The 18,798-nt window shown below is 44.8% G+C and overlaps 1 protein-coding gene across 2 annotated transcripts in view; it reads right to left on the minus strand.

Annotated features, from left to right (window-relative positions):
* The window catches only part of TGFB2 (transforming growth factor beta 2), an 82,232-nt gene extending 63,941 nt beyond the window's left edge, over positions 1-18,291 (minus strand). Inside the window, exon 1 of one of the 2 annotated variants that reach the window (XM_090048801.1) lies at positions 17,322-18,291. In XM_090048801.1, coding sequence (XP_089904927.1) covers positions 17,322-17,664 — 343 coding nt within the window. In that variant the 5' untranslated portion in view covers positions 17,665-18,291. The remainder of the gene's footprint in view (positions 1-17,321) is intronic. The other variant, XM_090048810.1, reaches the window with a different exon arrangement.
* Positions 18,292-18,798: the final 507 nt, after the last annotated feature.

Raw genomic sequence — 18,798 nt, forward strand, 5'->3', positions numbered from 1 at the left:
CATCTTTTGTTGCATCTGAAGACATAGTCAGTTTGCAGATCAAATAATCAACACTCAACAATCAATTTGAAGTGTGGAGGTCTGGCCCATGTGGTCAAGAATGACTGGCCCAAGGGCAATCTCAGGACAAATCAACAGAAGCAAAACCAAAATCCAACTTTGGTTAATGTTAAGTATGTGTGACATGGGTAGCATATAAAACTCCATCCAATCTTACTCCCAATTAAAAGTCCCATAAAAGTGAATAAAACCAGGATTTTAGAACGTACCCAAGGTATTTGCCAGCCACTTTTAGGCCCCACTGAAAATCCTACCTAAAACATTACTTTAAAAACATATAGTAGTGGAAAGGGAATAATATCTAGCAAATTAAACAAATGTGCAGAATTCTAGTGATTTAGTAGTTGCTATTGCAGCCACTATGCAGAGAGGTAGTTAACCACGTTAGTCTGAAGTCTGGAGGAAACAGGAGTAGAAACACACCTTATCAGTTACCTAGATCAGAGGTGCATAAAGCTTTTGTGCGCCCAAGCTCACCGCATCCCAATGAAGTGAACTCTGGCTCCCAAAAGGATAAAAGAACCTCTGCTTAGAGGGATTCCCTACACCTCAAACAACAGGTCTGAGCCTACCCATTGTAGAATTGTGGTTGACAATAGGGCTGTGCAAAATTTCACTGTTTCATTTGAAACTGTTTCGACTCATTTTAAGCTTGAAACAGCAAAATCAAAATTAAATGAAGGCCTTCGAAACAGCCTTGAAATGAAACGAGGGTAGTCGAAACATTTCGAGTTTCGAAGCTGAAGCTGGGCTTGCCTGCAGGGAAACAAAAAGTAACAAGAGGGAGGGGCAAAAGGAGAGATGGCCTCCACCTCTCTCCCCTGGGGAGGAGGCTCTTCTCAGCCGGACTGGCTGACCTGCTCCACCAGGCTTTAAACTAAGCCCGTTGGGGGACGGGGGGACTACCACCACTGCTGGCCCACTGAGCGACCCTTACAAAGCCAGCAAGGCACTTAAGGGAGCCCACCCTGCCCCAGCCCTGGTACAATCTATGGGCAAGGCAAGAGCCCCCAAGAGGCCACCTGCCTGCCTGTACACAAATGCCAGGAGCTTGGGGAATAAGCAGGAAGAGCTCGTCCTCCTGCTCAGTGCAAATAATTATGATGTCATTGGGATAACGGAGACCTGGTGGGACTCCACCCATGACTGGACCATGGGTATAGATGGCTATACCCTGTACAGGAGGGATCATGTAGATAAAAGGGGTGGGGATGTAGCTCTCTCTGTTAGGGAAAAGCTACGCATCCCTGCAAGATGATCTTGGCAAACAGGGTGAACGACTGGAGACCCTCTGGGTTAAAATCTGTGGGGAACACGGCACAGGGGACACAATGGTGGGAGTCCACTACAGACCTCCCACCCAAAGTCCTGAGCTTGACCAGGAGTTCGCCCGGGAACTGGCTGAGGCCGCTTGCTCCAGGACCATGGTTGTCATGGGTGACTTCAATTACCCAGACATCTAGTGGGAGGATCACTCAGCAAAATCCGAGCAGTAACAAAGCTTCCTCTCATGCGTGGATGACCTCTACCTGACTCAAGAAGCCTATGGGCCAACGAGAGGCAAAGCGGTACTTGACCTGGTACTGGCTACTGGCGATGACCTAACTGGCGACCTAGTGATCGATGGGAAGCTGGGTGACAGCGACCACGAGCTGATCACCTTCACCATCTGCTGTAAATCTGGCAAGTCAGTCAGCAACACGGAAGTTCAGGAAAGCCGACTTTGACAAGCTCAGGAGGCTGGTCAGTGAGGCCCTAAGGAACCACGACTCCAGGGGGAGGGGAGTTCAGGAAGAGTGGTTGCTCCTCAAGGGAGCGATCCTCAATGCACAAGCTAATTCTATTCCATCTGGGAGGAAAGGCAGCAAGAAGGCACAGCAGCCCCCCTGGCTCTCCAGGGACCTAGCAGACCTCCTGAGGCTAAAAAGAAAGGCCTACAAAGGTTGGAGGATGGGATTCACCTCCAAGGAGGATTATTCTGCACTGGTCCAGTCTTGCACGGAGCAAACCAAGAAAGCCAAGGCTGCAACTGAACTCCAAATAGCTTTGAGCATCAAGGACAATAAAAAGTCCTTTTTCAGATATGTGGGGAGCAGGAGGAAAAGCAAGGGCAACACTGGACCCCTGCTGAACCAGATCGGGCAACTGACAACTGACGCCCAGGAAAAAGCCAACCTAATAAATGGGTACTTTGCATCTGTCTTTCATCAGTCCCATGGGACGCCCATTCCCACTACGGGACAGGGAGGTCCGGGTGAGGGAGATCCCCTGCCCTCCATTAATGCTGACCTCATGAAGGACCTTGACAGGCTAGATACCTTCAAGTCAGCTGGCCCTAACAATCTACACCCCAGGGTACTCAAGGAGCTGGCAAGTATCATAGCCCAGCCCCTCGCATGGGTCTTTGAAAACTCCTGGCGCTCTGGTGTAGTGCCTGAAGACTGGAAGAAGGCCAATGTGGTGCCTATCTTCAAGAAAGGGAGGAAAGTGGATCCAGCTAACTATAGGCCCATCAGCCTGACTTTTATCCCAGGGAAGATCTTAGAAAAGTTTATTAAAAGAGGCCATCCTTATTGGATTGGCCAATGCCAACATCCTGGAGGGATAGCCAGCATGGGTTTGTTGTGGATAGGTCTTGCTTGACCAATCTCATTTCCTTCTATAACCAGGTGACCTATCACCTGGACAAGGGAGAAGAGATTGATGTCGTATATCTTGACTTCAAAAGAGCCTTTGATCTGGTATCCCATGATCACCTCTTGGCGAAATTGGCCAATTGTGGCCTCATGAGCCGCTGGGTGGGAAATTGGCTCCGTGGTCAGACCCAGAGGGTAGTAATTGATGGCAGTCACTCATCGTGGTGCCCTGTGACCAGTGGGGTCCCTCAGGGCTCTGTCCTTGGACCCATATTGTTCAACATCTTCATTAATGATGTGGACACTGGAGTCAGAAGTGGACTTGCCAAGTTCACCAATGACACCAAACTTTGGGGCAAAGCATCCATACCAGAAGACAGGAGGGTGATCTAGGCTGACCTAAACAGGCTCAGCAAATGGGCGGACAAGAACCTGATGGTGTTTAACACCGAAAAATGCAAAGTTCTCCACCTTGCAAGAAAAACCTGCAGCATTCTTATAGGCTCGGCAGTGCTACGCTGACTAGCACTACAGAAGAAAGAGACTTGGAGGTCATCATTGACCACAAGATGAACATGAGCCTGCAATGCGAGGCTGCGGCTAGTAAAACGACCAAAATGCTGGCTTTCATCCACAGATGCTTCTCAAGCAAATCCTGGGACATCATTCTCCCCCTGTACTCAGCTTTGGTGAGGCCACAGCTGGAGTACTGCATCCAGTTTTGGACACCACAATTCAAAAAGGATGTTGAGAAGCTTGAGAGAGTTCAGAGAAGAGCCACACGCATGAGGTCAGGAAAACAGACCTTCCGACAACAGGCTGAGAGCCATAGGGCTCTTCAGCCTGGAAAAACACAGGCTCAGGGGTGATCTGATGGCCACCTATAAGTTTAGCAGGGGTGACCACCAGGATCTGAAGGAACGTTTGTTCACCAGAGTGCCCCAAGGGATGATGAGATCGAATGGTTATAAACTCCTGCAAGACCGTTTCAGGCTGGACATAAGGAAGAATTTCTTTACTGTCCGAGCCCCCAAGGTCTGGAATAGCCTGCCATCGGAGGTGGTTCAAGCACCTACATTGAACACCTTCAAGAGCAAATTGGATGCTTATGACCCCAACTGACTTCCTGCCCTTTGGGCGGGGGGCTGGACTTGATCTTCCGAGGTTCCTTCCAGCCTAATGTTTATGAAATCTATGAAATGGCGAAACAGAAGTCAAAATGAAATGGTGCTGTTTCACACAGCCCTAGTTGGCAACTTTCTCAAGCTACAGGCTGGAATGACCCAGCTCACATAGGCAGGCACTAGGACCTGGCTGCTGCAGCAAGGGGAAGCACATGCCATTATCACTTCTCCCCACTGCATCATGAAAGAAGACATCCATTGCCAAAGCCCCACATCCATGGGCCGGAGCCAGTGTCTCCTCAGGACAAATCCAGCCTACAGGACTTAGGTTGCCAACTCTTGTTATCAAAAGCATAGCAGGATAAATCAAAATTTCTCTTTCATTCTGTTCTGCAAATAAACTGGAGGGCAAAAATCCTAGAATGACTTGGTTGGGCACTAGGAGCTGAACCTAGATCAGTAAATTTGACTGGCTTTATGTTAATAAATTCAACTAAAAATTAGTCATCATCAGGGATCCAGGTTTTCCATTCCCCATAGAAAAATGGAAAAAAAATCCACAGATTTTTCCTTCTAATTGAGAAAAACATGGATTTTTCATTTTAACTGAGAAACAGGTAGACTTTCCACTTTTGCAAAAAGTTCTCTGCAGGCTGTCAGAGTCCCAGCCTGCATGGGGAGTGGGAAGAGGGCAGGCAGGCAGGCTGCCAGGCAGCTTGGAGAGCAGCTCATGCAGGTAAGTATGGTGGGTGGGGAGGGAAGGAAGGGGGGAGGGAGGGTGGGGATTGAGGCCCCCGTAGGGAGGGAGGGAGTTGGGCAGGGCTACCCAAACTGGGTGCTGCATGGGCCTCAGCACCCAGGGTCATGTGCGACTGCAGGGCTCAGGCAGGCAGTGGGACAGAGCCGTGGGCAACTGGCCGGGGGGGGGGGGGAAGTGTTGGTTCCCCATGGCTGCGTGCACCCCCAGGGGGAAAATGGAGGGCATATGCCCCCCAGATCTGTGCACAGGGCAGAGGTGGGCTGCCCGATGTGGGCTTGGGATCCCTGCTCTGCTGCCCTCCCCCTGGGGCCTCCACAGCCTGCGACTGGGAGCCGGCACAGCAGGGCAGAGTGGGACCAACCAGAGAAGCTCCTTGCCACTGGGAGCTCCATGCTACCATGGCAAGGTGCCCTCTGCCCACCTGGCAGAAGCTAGGGTGGCAGCACGGAGTTGTGACCCTCACTGCTGTTGAGCAGGCAGGGGGTGCCTCGCCATGGTGGCACAGAACTTCCAGTGACAGCCACAAGCTTCCCCACTTCTGCTCTGCCATGCCAAGTCCTGCCCATTGGGCCACAGAGACCCCAGGGGGAGGGCAGCATGGTGGGAAGCCCAAGCTTGGGAAGCCCAAGCCCACAGTGGGCAGCCCAACTCCCCCTGCCCTAACCCCACAAGCTCCACTCCAGCTGTGCTGCTTATCGGGGAGGGGAAGCTGGGTTCCATGCTCCACTCTGCTATAGAAGCCGCTGCCTCCCATGGGTAGCAGTCAAGGCTCAGGTGCTGCTCAGGGAGGCAAGGGGTGGCAGATCTGGGTCCCTGGCAGCTGTGGGTCTCCTCTGGCAGGACTGGAGTGGATGGGGAGTGAGGGTACCAGCAGGACCAGAGGGCTTTGGGTGGGGAGTCAGGGGCCTGGACCTGCATTCTGGTGAACTAAGGGGACAGTGGGAACTCTGATTTTCCATGATATAGAAACCCAAACTCAAATACCAAAATTTATAGGTACTTAGAATTAATTTTATTATAGCGATTGAGGCACTGGTAAGCTTCCAAATTGCTTTAAAATTGTAAATATATCAATAAAACATTGTATTCAATTGATATACATAGTGGTGTTTCATTTTAATTACAGATCTGGGGGGTTTAAGCAGAGAATTTGCCATTTTTATCAGAGAATTTGAAATTTTTAAACAAAACCAGGATCCCTGCTTCGTTTAGGTGCAAATGATCATAAGATTCCATTTATTGTGTGCAAAGACAACAACATCCAAACTGAGTTTTAAAAGCGTAATTGCAAAAAGATGAAAAATTATCAGCCAAATCAGTTGAGAGAAAAAAAATTACGTTGAAGCATGTGAAAAATAACCGGGAACCATTTAACGCTATTTTACTAGATATGCTATGCCGCAATCAAAAAAAGAGAACGGAACACCGGTGGGAAAAAAGGGGCTACTTGAAAAAGAGAAAGCAATTGTAATAAACAGATTTAAAACTAAAATAAATGAAAAAATCCCTTATAGGTAAGAAGTAGAAAAAAAGAAAAAAGTGATCACAATGGACATAAATCAGGAGTTAGGACTGAAGAAAACTGATACAGAAAGTAAAAGAGCACAAGGGGCGCATCTACACGTGCATTAATATGCTTTAGTTATTGTACATTAAATCTAGTACCTCCGTTGGTAACTACTAGGAAAACGTGCAATAGCATTCCTTAATGTACATTAACTAAAAAGCATGGTTTGTATGTAATGCTTAATGTGCATCAGTTTATTTTAATGCACAACAACTAAAAGCACATTTTTAGTGATGCTTTAATGTGCACTAAAATAGGTTACTGCACATTAAAGCGCACATGTAGACATGCCCAAGAAGAAATCTGTCACTAGCACGCTGAAGTACAAGTAGGAGTATTACCAAATGTATTTAACAACTAAAAGCATTATAACTAAAGTAGTGAAATGGCAAAATTGTCAAAAATAATATAGAAGCATTCAATATATATTTGTTCTTTTTTCTTTTAAGAAAAGGATAGCCATGTGTTGCATTTAATAATAAAAAGGTAAAGAAGAAAACAGCAAGACATACAGCCCTGTCATCTTATAATATCACTCAGAGAAACTCAAGATGATTTTAACATGTGAAGCAACAGTTACTAAAGGCACACATTTCTAAATTATCAGAAGCAGAGAGCTTTCATTCAAGAGTTTCAAAAGAGCTAGCCCAGAAGGAATATGGACTGTAATACTGATTTCCTTTAAGTCTTGGAACACTGGGAAATTTGCCAAAGTTTAAAAAGGCTGAGTAGTTTGACCCAGATAATTATAGGCCTGTCATCCTGACATCAATTCCAAAAAAATAATGAAACACCTCATATTGTTTTCAACTTGTAAGGACTTAAAAGATGTTAATATAAATTACGAAAATAAACAAGAGTGTAGGGAAAACAAAACCTGTGAAACTAACCTGGTATCTTTTTGATGAGATTACAAGTTTCGTTGAGAAAGGAAATTGGTGTTGTATGCTTTGGTTACTGCTGGCAAGTCTACATGTGAATATTAATGTGACACAATAAAATCCATCATGTTGTGCCAGAGATTATTGCTCCCAGGCACAGCATTTACACATGCGCCTGAAACTGTAGCACATCGAGTCAAGGCAGTGCAGCCTCAGCTGACAGAAGCCCATGTGACAGAGGGGCTGACTGGTGCATGAGAGTGCTACACCGTGAAGCTAGTCAGCAGGCAGTCCAGCATTGCAGCACCCTCCTGCCCCACCTATCCCTGCTCACTGTCTTCACATGCCTTGTGGCACAGTAAATAACTCCTCCATAAGATAGTATTTGTGTTAAACTAAATCTACTGTAGGTTAGTATTGTCCATTCCAGCCTAGTAGCTCCACACATGTAAACAGAGACACTGTACTATGGAGCTACTTAAGCAACTCCACAATAAACATCTTGTGTAGATGCCCCCTATAAGACATTTGGCTCGGTACTGTATTTGGATTAAGAAACTTGAACAATACAAAAAATCAACATGGTAAATATTAAATGGATTAAAACTGGCTGATGGATCAAAATGAAATTGCAAACAGTTTTATTGAGTTTTAGTGAAGTCCCACAGGCTTTAATTCTTGGCTCAACACTATTTAACTTTTGTATCAATGACATGAAAGGAAACATTAAGGACAAAATCCAGATCAACCCCCTTAGGCACCCCAAACTTAGGCTTCAGCATACTTAAAAATTAGACACCTGCCCCCCAAGAGGACAATTCAGAGAAATTGGGTTACTAGCCAATGCTGCATAAAAAGACAATGGAAAGAGATGCCTCCAACTCAGATTCAGAGAGTCTAGATATTGAACAGGGAGCTACCTGGAACTAGCCAACAGGAAACAATAAGTACTGTGTAAGTCTGTACACTTCCCTCTCTTGTCAGCTTAGGCACTTAACTCAGGACTGCTCATTAGCTGCCTCCATGTACTGAGACTTCAGAAACCAGATCCTCTTCAGGACTTAAATGCTTAAATAAGCTGGGTGGCATGGCAGTGTCTTCTTTTTAATGGCAGGTTGAAACAAGCCCCATTCATTTTTGAGCCTGGTGGCTGCTGAAACTTCAATACCTCTTTCTACTCATAAAAAATAATCAATATACTGTGTCCTGGCCATCATTTCCAGTACATACAATAGATAACCCTCTTTCCTGATCCATCCCATCCATCTATCTACTGCCTTTGGCTACAGTTTTCAATGGGGCCTAAAAAAACTAAATCTCATTGAAATCCAGCAGAAACTGGTCTCCTGCCTCCCTTAAGCTCCTTTAAAACTCCAGCTGCACTGACTATTCTCTTTGCCCCAACAATCACTAAACAGATTCCAATCTCCAAGACACTAGTAAAAATCTAGAGTGACTTCACCGATTTAAATGAAGCTACTCCAAGTTTTCATCCACGTAACTGAGATCAGAACGTACCTCCAAAAACTTAACTCACTCCTTTGTCAGACACTGAGAGACATGAAATCAGAGACACTATATAAAGCTGCATTCACTCCACCCTATTAAAAAAAGGTTCTATTCCTAAACTGCTTTGCTTTCCATCTTATAAATTCAGTTTATGTTGTGCAACTAGCTGACTGTTAGCAGTTGCTCTCCTGGTTCCAGCTCCATTCAGAGCTGGCTTGAAGATTTGTTGATAATATAAAAAGACCATGTTGGCTTAGCCCTGACCTTTCTTCCTAATCCATTGCTTGGAGATTTGCCACATTCATATTTGCAGCCTTTGGAGTCTTTTATGCTATGTCTATTGAGGTTCAATTTTACACTTGTTCGCTGATAGGCTTTTAAATGTGGTGCCCTTTGCTTTTAAACTAACACTGGCTTTGGGGAAGATGATAGAGATAGGTTACAATATGTTTATTTGCAAGGTCTTCACAGCTAGATTGTTGTTTATTTTAGGCACAGAGATGTGGAATACCTGAGAGGTACAGGGCATTAACTCATGCCTATTTCTCTGCATTCTGTAAGCCCCTGCTTGTGCCGTATTGCTCCCATATGTTGTTACCAGATGACATCCTCTATCAAATGCAGCTACCAATGAGCTACCATGCTGTTTATTTTTAAAGCCTTTTACAAAGCATAGCACTGAAGAACGTCTTTGACAGCAATTCATCATTATTAAAACATGTCCCCAAATACCTGGCAAAAAGTGGTGCATTTTTTAAAGAGGGCAAGGCACCAAAGACCTTATCCACAGTCTTTTGTAATCAAAAGGAAGCTTACTAATAATTTCTGTGAACTTTGGTCAGGCTCTAAATCAGTAGAATGCACTCTCAGCGTAAGTCATGTGGAGGCAGAATTGTTCAGGGCCCAGGCTGCATTACATGTGCAGCTGCTCTGATGGTCAGTTGGACTCCGCAGATCCTTTCTAGCCTCTACTACAACAGATACAGGACCAGCTAAAGGAACAAAAAAACCCACAGGCCATAAATTTCCCAATAACACAGGTAAATAATAGGACTCCAATTTGGAAAGGCATAACTTGCCTGAGAAGCTCAGCCACTTTATCTTTACAGATATCTCTTTGTCTGGATCCTGTGAAGTTCTTCTCTCTTCAGTGAAGGAAGGGGATCTCACAGCGCCCTAGGTGCATGGGCACACTGGTTAAGACTCACCAATCTAGTCCCTAGTCTCTACTGATTCCACTAACTGTATATACATTAAGGACTTTAAGGCAGAGTTATTAAGTCAGCAGAAGCCATCTCCAGTAAGTAAGAGAATTTGCCATTAAGATACAAAGGAAACAGCTGACTTTGCGTTTACTACACTACAGGGCTGCAATGCCGACTCTGAGCTTTGCTCATCTTGCCCATTCTTGTGTTCAAGTAGTATTTGGAAATGGATAAGTAGCCTGCCCCAAGCTTCTGTTACTCTGGGCCAGCATTTCAACCCTGCTGCATCTAAAAAAGGGAGATTTGCTTTTTAATATTTGTGTGGCACTCAAAAGACATAATCTGTTGCAAATTGCTAAATATTAATATTCCATGTGGTTTGGCAATTTCAGACTGGCCCTTAGAGACAGTTCCTCCAGAGCACAAAAACATAAATTAATACAGCACATTAGGAAATATATGTACAGGAGAGATCAGACTCTAAAATGGAAAGAGCTGTTGTAGGTCAGTCCTGGGATGCCTTAGCAGAAAGGTTAAAGCAGCCCACTGGTAGAGAAAGGAAGTCTGATTACTATAATTTAGCATTCATATGGAAGTAGTACCTTCAGGCCTCAGTCAAGACCAAGGACGCATTGAGCTTGAGGCTGTTCAAAGGTAGAGGAAGACAGAGTACAATTATTTTTTTGAGAGCTAAGTTTATCCCTTATGCTGTTTAAAGGGAAAAGAGGGGGATAAAAGAGTTTTATTCCTATCTCTCAGAGAGCTCTCTAAGAAAGATAAACGATACCAACTCTCTTGTTTTAACTGAGCTAGCTTCTGAATTTCAAATGCTAACTGTAAATGCAAACAAATATGGGAAGGAAACTTGCAGCAGCACTTAGCTTGCCTTTTAAAATTCAAGGCAGGGGTTTCAAGAGAGAAAGCCAGTGAAAACACTAGAAACTGACACAGCCCAACAAGGGAAAATAACACATTTATAGACGTGAAAAACTGAAATGGAAAGAATGACAGATTTACTGCTGCATTTGGTGTGCATATAATGATCACTGATAGGCTTTCCCCAGGAAGCGTTGAAATTATCATCACTGAAATGAATCCAGCATTTAAAAATTAAATTTTCTTTCCCAGAACATTCCAATTTGGGCTTTGGCAACAACAGATGTTTTAATGCTCTTAAATATATTTACGTATTTTTTTAAAGCACAGTATCCTCTTTCAAGCAAGACCTCCCTCTTGGTTTCTGCAAAGTCAGACTGGACTTGTGGTTGTTTTGCAGGGCCCTTTTTTTTCAAAGCCGATATTCAAATTCACAATCATCATATTAAGCAACAGATAGGGATTCTTACGACAGCTCTGAGTTATGAATGAATGGTTATTTGTGAACTAGTCTGTCAAGACAGATGCAGTATTTGTCAGCGTAGTGTGGGTTAGATATGGTGGGAAGGAGCCAAATAAACAGAGCCAAGGTCAAAGGCGCAACATTTTCCCTTTGCCTAGAATGATGCTACAGTGTTTGCTGAAATATAATACACCAGTCAATACTTTTGATCAGCCAACCATGTTTTTTCTCTGCATTTTTGCATCATTGGAGTTTTGGTCACAATGATTATGTAACAGCATGGATGTCAGAGACAGCTTTGGGGGGAGTTGTTTCAAGAGGAAATGTATCCACTTTAAGCCAGACCATCTCAGGAAGAGAGCTGATAGTCATGTTGCAGTTAAGCACCTACTTGTGGATATCATAGATTAAAAAAGAAACAAACAACAGCTTGTGGTTGTAGGCAGGATGCTAACATTCTCTAAACAAATGACTGAAGCAAACTTTTTAGTCTAAACAAATCTGTTGAAGCATCCATAACATATTATTAAATTAAAATAATACCTGGAGAACATATCATTCCCAGGCTAAAAACTGCTTGTTTAAAAATGTATAGCCATATGGTTTCAGGATAGGAATGGAAACATTTGCGTTGTCATCACTAATGACTTGTTTTGTCATGATGCATTGGGAGTCTCCTCTTAATCTGTATTCCGGAAACATTTTTAGCAAAGAGACACTGCATAGGCTAAGGAAACAAGCTGTTGAACTGGAACAGACTCTTTGGAATAACCAATATCAAAGAGAAAGCTTGCCCCCTCCCCCATAAAAAAGAAAGATTTTTCTTTATGCAAGTTCTGATGTTTAGCATTGCATTCTCAAAGCATCAGGAGGGATTTGAGTTGCCTGGCTGTTAAACTGTATTTACTTCTGTAAATGGCCAATAAAATTAGGCCTCAGTTCAGCAAGCTACTTGTGCACATGTGTAACCATGATTGTTATTAGGATTATTCACATGCTTAAAGCTATACATGTTTTAGCACCTTGCTGAATATATCCTGGAGTCCTCTTTTTTTTTTTTACCCCCAAAGTAAGACTCCCAAATTTAAAGGGATACCATTAACCTTAAGAAAATACAATCCACAAACTGAAAATTACTTACTGGATAGTCACCTGCTGTTTTAGGAAAAACAAATTCTTTCCAGTTATTTTTCAATATATTTACCCTGTGCATTTCACATCATTTTCCTTTACAACTATTCAGGTCTGATACTGCAAATAACTTCAGTCAGTGAAATTCTATGTGGCTGTGCTGGGTCCCACCTGTACACACTCAGTTGTAGTCCTCAGACTGAGTTTTCTTTGCCACTTAGCCTTGCTATCTAGTCTTTCATTCAGTAGCAGAAGACAGAAAAACATTTAAAAAAAGGTATCTGTGATTATAAATTCTCTAGACTGGTAGGTAATTGCAAGGAGGGATGGTATAGGTTTAGTAATGGAAAGTTAACTATTATTTAATTACAAGACTCTAAGATAATGGTGTCTTTTTTATAATAGACTTCAATAGGAGATTTACCTGAATAGGGACAGAGAAAAAGCTGCAAGTTTTGCTCCTACATTTTTTTTGTCATAGAGGGTCATCAGACCCTTCTCAGTACCTAATAGGTGCCTTCTGTTTTCCCTTTCCTTTCTCTCAAGAAACACAATCACATAATGATTTGACCGGCAAGGTAAATTCTGAGTTTCTCCTACCCAAACTAGTGCCTTACTTCTGGATCTTTCCAATAACTCAATGCTCCACAAAAGTAAAAAACCATAATGCAGTCTCATAATGTACCATAATGTACATAAGAAAATCCGTAATGTACACAGTGTTGGGAGGAGGGAATTTCCTTCCAAACTCCTCTGGTGATTGGTTTATAAACTGAAGAGTGGCACTTGATTATGCCTCTTCACATATGACAACTAAAAATAATACCATTGTTCAGATAACTACCCTGCCCCTTTTTAAGTCCATCTATCAATTCTTGGCTCTTTATCACCATGTCAAAAGGAGAGGACTCTCAGAAATCCAGTCATGTTTAAGCACCACCAAGCCATTCCCTGTAATTCTACCCTAGCAAAGTCAGTGCAGAACTCCAAACCCCTTGTAGCAAGTGAATACCTATGTCTGGAGAGTCTAACTTTAGCCCTCCTACAGGGTAGTGAGCTGAGCCCTACCAGCAGGCCACAGGGTCAACACAGTTAGGAGGGTTTAAAATAATATAGTTCTTTTGAGAATGCTTCCATATTTTTCACAAAATAGGAAATCCTAAAAGATTAAATTCTCTGCTCTGCTAAATTCAAACACAAGTGAGCTTCACAGCAGTAGCTGTTAACATTTGGTAATGATGCAATCAGTGCAGGCGAGGCATACTGCTTAGCCACTTCTGTATTAGTAACCCAATTACTCTGAAGACAAGGAGCCCACATGCATATAACCACTGCTAAATCAACTCCTTGTTGGTAAAGTAGAAGCATGCCATTGTACCCAGCCAATTTATAATGTTTTCTTTCATTAGGCAAGTCTTCAGTAATATGACAGTCTTATGTAAAGCAATATTCATTCAACAGAGTTCCTAGAAAGATAAATCATACCAATGAGTCTCATAAAACTGATGTGTAGCCTACAGCTTTACTTCATGAGAGGTTGTTCTGCATTAAATTAGCTTAACGTTCATGTGAAACTATGACAAAAAATGAAAATAATTAATTCCTTAGACTGTTAGCCCCATAAAAACCATCAAAGAAAACTCAAAAAGATCATTTACTTGCAATGTCATTTGTTACTAACTCACTATCATGGGAGTTTTGCCTGAAACAAGAAATAAGACAGACATAACTGGGCCCCTTATGTGCTAACCATAAATATGCTTTCCAGTCCCTGAAAATGTACATTGTTAATTTGCTTTATAAGGAGTGGCCCACATACACAGTAGTACGATTCGCAAGCTACAAGTCTATTGATATTTTTATCTGTAAACTATCAATGTAATGCTGATCATCACTAAGCTTGATATAAACAACCATTTTAAATATCAGAACCTGCCCATTCATCAACTTTATCAGCAACAGATTAAACTTTTCATATAACCCACATTTAGCAAAACTAGTGCTTTGCAACTGCAAAGATAATGGTTTCTGTAGTCACAGTTTTCATGCATTTTAACAACCTGTGTCTTTGGATTTCATATTCAATTTCCTTTTTTTGTCTGTAAAACAATTACTGAAGGTGGACTAGATTTAACATTAGGTTTAGATTTTCATTATCTAATTTGAGTAGGGATTGCTGCGCTAACAAATATTCTAGTGCTTTTGGTTTTTCAAAACTTCTTGGTAATATGTTCCTGCCACTAAATTTTGCAAATCTATTGTTTATGGATCTAGTTTTCTGTGACTCACTGAATTTCCACATATATTCTAACCTGATGTGTCATTAAACCTTAGATGGACTGTCAAGCAGCAGCCAGATGCCCCTCATCCCCTCAGTGCAAACTATCAGTAAACCTTAGCATAACTTTACTTTGAGCCTTAAACTAACAGCACGTGAAAAGATTAATATGAATAAATTCAAAACGAATCAGATCCCTTCTTTAAATGTTGACACAGTATTATTTATATCCCATAAATACCTTCTTGACTAAAATTCATCCCAGGAGATTGGCATCTTGCCAGTTCTATTCATATTTACTGTATTTTTATAGTACAGTTGGCCAAGGATAATATTTAAGACAAAATATGCCTCAGGGTATATACAATATCTCTTATAGTTTTCCTTTTAAATCTCCTCATCGCTAAAAATATTTAGTCTGAACTTTATAAAATGCCCCACAAAGACCTATCCGAAATCTGTAGTGATATATAGCTGACTATGAGTATAATTAGAGCATATTTGTAATACTTGGGCTATAGTGAGTTACTGAATGCTAACAATGTTGTGGTAAAAAATAAAAAAAACGAAAAACGGAATCACTGATCTTTCCCATGCCTTCAATCTCAGCTGCTTTTGACCTTCGCAGCATTCAAATTGATCTCCTTCTCCTTTCTTATCACCGGCTTCCCAACCAGATCAGGAAATGCAGAGTTAAAAAAAACCCAAAAACCTCAGAGTGAAGCCTAGGAGAAAGTGTATAGAGCTGCCAAAGCTGCGCTTTCAATTTGTTTCTTTAAAATATGGTGGAGCAATTTCTTTCTTTCTGTCTTTTTTGGAAAGGTTCATTCAATCCAGTATAACTAGAGAGCAGTGGAAAAATAGTTAACCTACTTACTCTGATGCTAGCAACAGCACTCGCACAGTAGTACTGGATCTGCTAAATGGCCTTCTGATCCCAAACTTCTGATGCACTCTGTTGGTAGATACCTGCAATCTACTTTATCCCTCCAAAACCTCCGATACCATAGCGCACAGCCAGTCAGTATTTTAAAAACAGAACCTCGTTTTGTCAACATGAGTCACCTCACACACCTCAGATATTTTAATTTGCTGGAAAGTGTGAGGCTTATTTAGTAGTAGTACTCCTCTGTACGCTCGTCTGTAGGGGGAGAAGAGTCTGATTCGCAGTCAGGATCCACTGCGCTTTACCTTCAAAGACCCTCTGTTACAGGGTCACATCTATGTGTCAAGGAGTTACTCTGTACCATCTTTGTTTGTAAAAGCTTGCTACCGTGTTCAGGGCACGACTTACTGGGTCTCAAAGCAAAGTGCTGACTTTCGCCAAAATACCATCAAGAGCTTTCTGTGTGGGTTGAAAGGAAACTTCTGTCTCCACATTATTCTCCAAATTACACTGAACCTCTCCCGCATACCCACTTAGCTCCAACATACATTAAAAAAAGCCTCTCTTCCCTGAGGGGAACAAGGGTGGAGTGTATTTATCATCGCTCTTATGGATGGTGCCATAATTACAATAATAAAATGGCTCTGGCTGCCAGGGTGTCCTGTACCTGATGCTGTCATTTAACAATAAAAGAAGAAAGGCAGCTGCAGTGAGTGGGGTTCAGACACTTTGGCTGCCATCCTGGGACTATCGCATGCAAGACGCAGCAAGCCCCAGTGCTACAACTTGTTAAACTAAAAATAAATGAAAAGTAAATGCAATTAGAAACTCTAGGATAAAGTTACTAAGATGGCTGCATTATCTATTTAAGCAAGACATATGTGCTTTACGGAAACAAAGTATAAGGCATCGAGGAGTAGGGGGGAGGGAGGAAGAGGGAGGGAAATGAAGAGTGGAACTGAGTTTTGGACAGAGTCATGGTGAAGTTATTTTTTTCTTCCTTTTGGTATTTAACCTTCCTTGGCATGACAGTCTAGATTTTTTTAAAGGAGTCCAATGCTTTTTTTCGAAACGCTCAACTCCACACCAAGACACAGGGGCATGCTGTTATGATTATTATTCATCCTAACTGGAGTCTGTGAGATACGGGCGCAGAACATTTATTCCCTGTTAACTGTGCACAATGTAGTATGTATCATCAGGGAGTCATTAAAAAAACAAAAAAAAAAAACCAACAGCAGAGGGATGGAGAGGGCTTCCAAGAAGTGAGACTTTAGCAGGGAGGGGAAAAAAAGCTGGGGGGAGGGGGCGGGGAGTGTGGGGGGTTGTACCTGCAATGAAATTCAGCATTAACTAGAAGGGACCTCTGCTCCACTGGTGAGATGTCCCTGCATCTGTCCTTTCCTAGGGTACCAGTTTAAGCTGCAGTCTTCAAACAGATGTGCTGGGAGGGGTGAGGGCAGGCAGAGGCAGTCAAAGCAGCTAGGGAATGTTATGCCTTTATATTCTGGTTTTCTTTTCTTTCCCTTAAGCGTAGAGGGAGATGGAAACCTGCCCGATCCAGACACACTAAGAGAAACAACAGCAGCGGAAAGACACTGGGATCGGGCTGGAGACATCGGGAAAGGGGAAGGGGGGGGGGAAGGGGAGGGGGTTGGAGGTTGGGGAGTGACAAGATCACCCTGGCACAGGGAGGCTTTGCTTGCTCGGGTACAGGAGGGGCTGAGTTTGAGCAAGCGGGGGGAGGAAGTGATGAAACTGAGCCCATGTGGAAGGGGCCAAAGTCCCTGCGGAGGGGGGGGAAGGAGCCTGCACAACTTGAGGGAAGAGCTGGGGAGGAGGATGAGAGCCACAGAGACAGACCTGGGAGGCATGGGGCAGTGGAGGGGTGGGACTGGACACATGAGAGGCACGCGTACACACACACACATATATATGCACTTACTTTCGGGGTAAAACGGCAGCATGTCAATTTTGTAAACCTCTTTAGCATAATACTCCTCCTCGCTGCGCTCCCGCTCGCAAGTGGCGGCTCGGTGGTTGGCTTTCTCCTGCAGCAGGTCCCGGGTGCTGTTGTAGATGGAGATGACCTCCGGCGGCACCTCCTCGGGCTCGGGGTACTCGTCCGGGGGGCTGGTGAGCTTCAGCTTGCTCAGGATCTGGCCCCGGATCGCCTCGATCCGCTTGCGCATGAACTGATCCATGTCGAGGGTGCTGCAGGTCGACAGGCTCAGCGCCACGGCCGCCAGGTCCAGGCTGAGGAGCACGCTCAGGAGGTAGCAGTGCATGGTCGGGGCTCGCCGCGGCGTCCGCCCCACCGCCTCCTGCCCCGCCGGGGCCGACAGGGGGCTCCCCAGCAAGCCGCCGAGGAGGGGGCAGCAGCGAGGCGCGGGAGCGCGGAGGGCTGCGAGGCGCCGCCGCTGCGAGGCTCAGCCGCAGCTGTCAAGGGCCGAGCGGCAGCAGCTCCCCTGGCCCCGCGCTCCGCCGCCGGCCGGCCGAGCGCCCACGTGCCCCGCTGCTGCTGCTGCGCCCCGGGCAGGGCGGGGGGGAACAACAACAAAATTAAATAAATAAAATATTAAAAAAAAAAAAAAACTTGGGCTGTTTTCTCCTTTTCTTTTTCTCGCCTTTTTCTGTCCAACTCCCTCCTCTTCCGACAGCCGCGGGGGAGCTCCCCCAGCGCCCTGCCACTGCCACCCCCGCGCCCTCCTCCTTCTCCTTTTTCCCCCCACCGGCTTGGCGCCTCCCGGAGCGGAGCGGTCCTGCCCTGCCCTCCTCCCTGTGCCGCGCTCCCCTCTGGCTGCGCTCACGCCGGGGAGGGGGCTCGGGGGGGCCCGGTGCCAGCAGATAACATCACGGGCTCGGCGGCGAGAGGGAGATTTATAAGGGCTCCCTCCCCGCCCCACGTGCTCGCCTCCCGGCTCCGTGACGTGGTGGGATGGCAGGGGAAGGAGGATTCCTCCTGGCTTCTTTATTTATTTATTTAGGGTTTTTTTTTCCTTCCCCTCCTCCTCCTTTCTCCTCCCCTCCCCTCCAGTGGGCCCGGAGCGAGGGGGACAGTCCCCCCTGCAGGAAAAATTTTAAAAAAGGCCCCCTGCTCAGGCTGCGGCAGGGCTTTTCCTGCCGCCTCAACCCTTGCGGAAAGGCGGCGGAGCCCGGCTCGCTCCAGAAGGGGGCTCCTCTTCCCCTCCACCTTCGGGAAAAGCCGCAGAGGTTTCTCCGCTCCCCTGGAGCTGGCTGCTAGCACAGCATGTGCCACAGGGTGAAGTACCACATGCCCTGCTAGCAGCCAGCTCAAGGGCAACACAGGGGGCCACGTGCCCGCTCGGAGGCTGCGCTGCCCCTCAGCTTCATCCCGCCGCATGGCCTTCGAGGCCGGGCTGCCTCCCTAATTTTAGCCCACCCGTGTCGACTTCAAAGCT

The sequence above is a fragment of the Crocodylus siamensis genome, chromosome 1 (genome assembly GCF_052110815.1).
Source record: "Crocodylus siamensis isolate JL-2025a chromosome 1, ASM5211081v1, whole genome shotgun sequence".
Taxonomy (NCBI): Eukaryota; Metazoa; Chordata; order Crocodylia; family Crocodylidae; genus Crocodylus; species Crocodylus siamensis.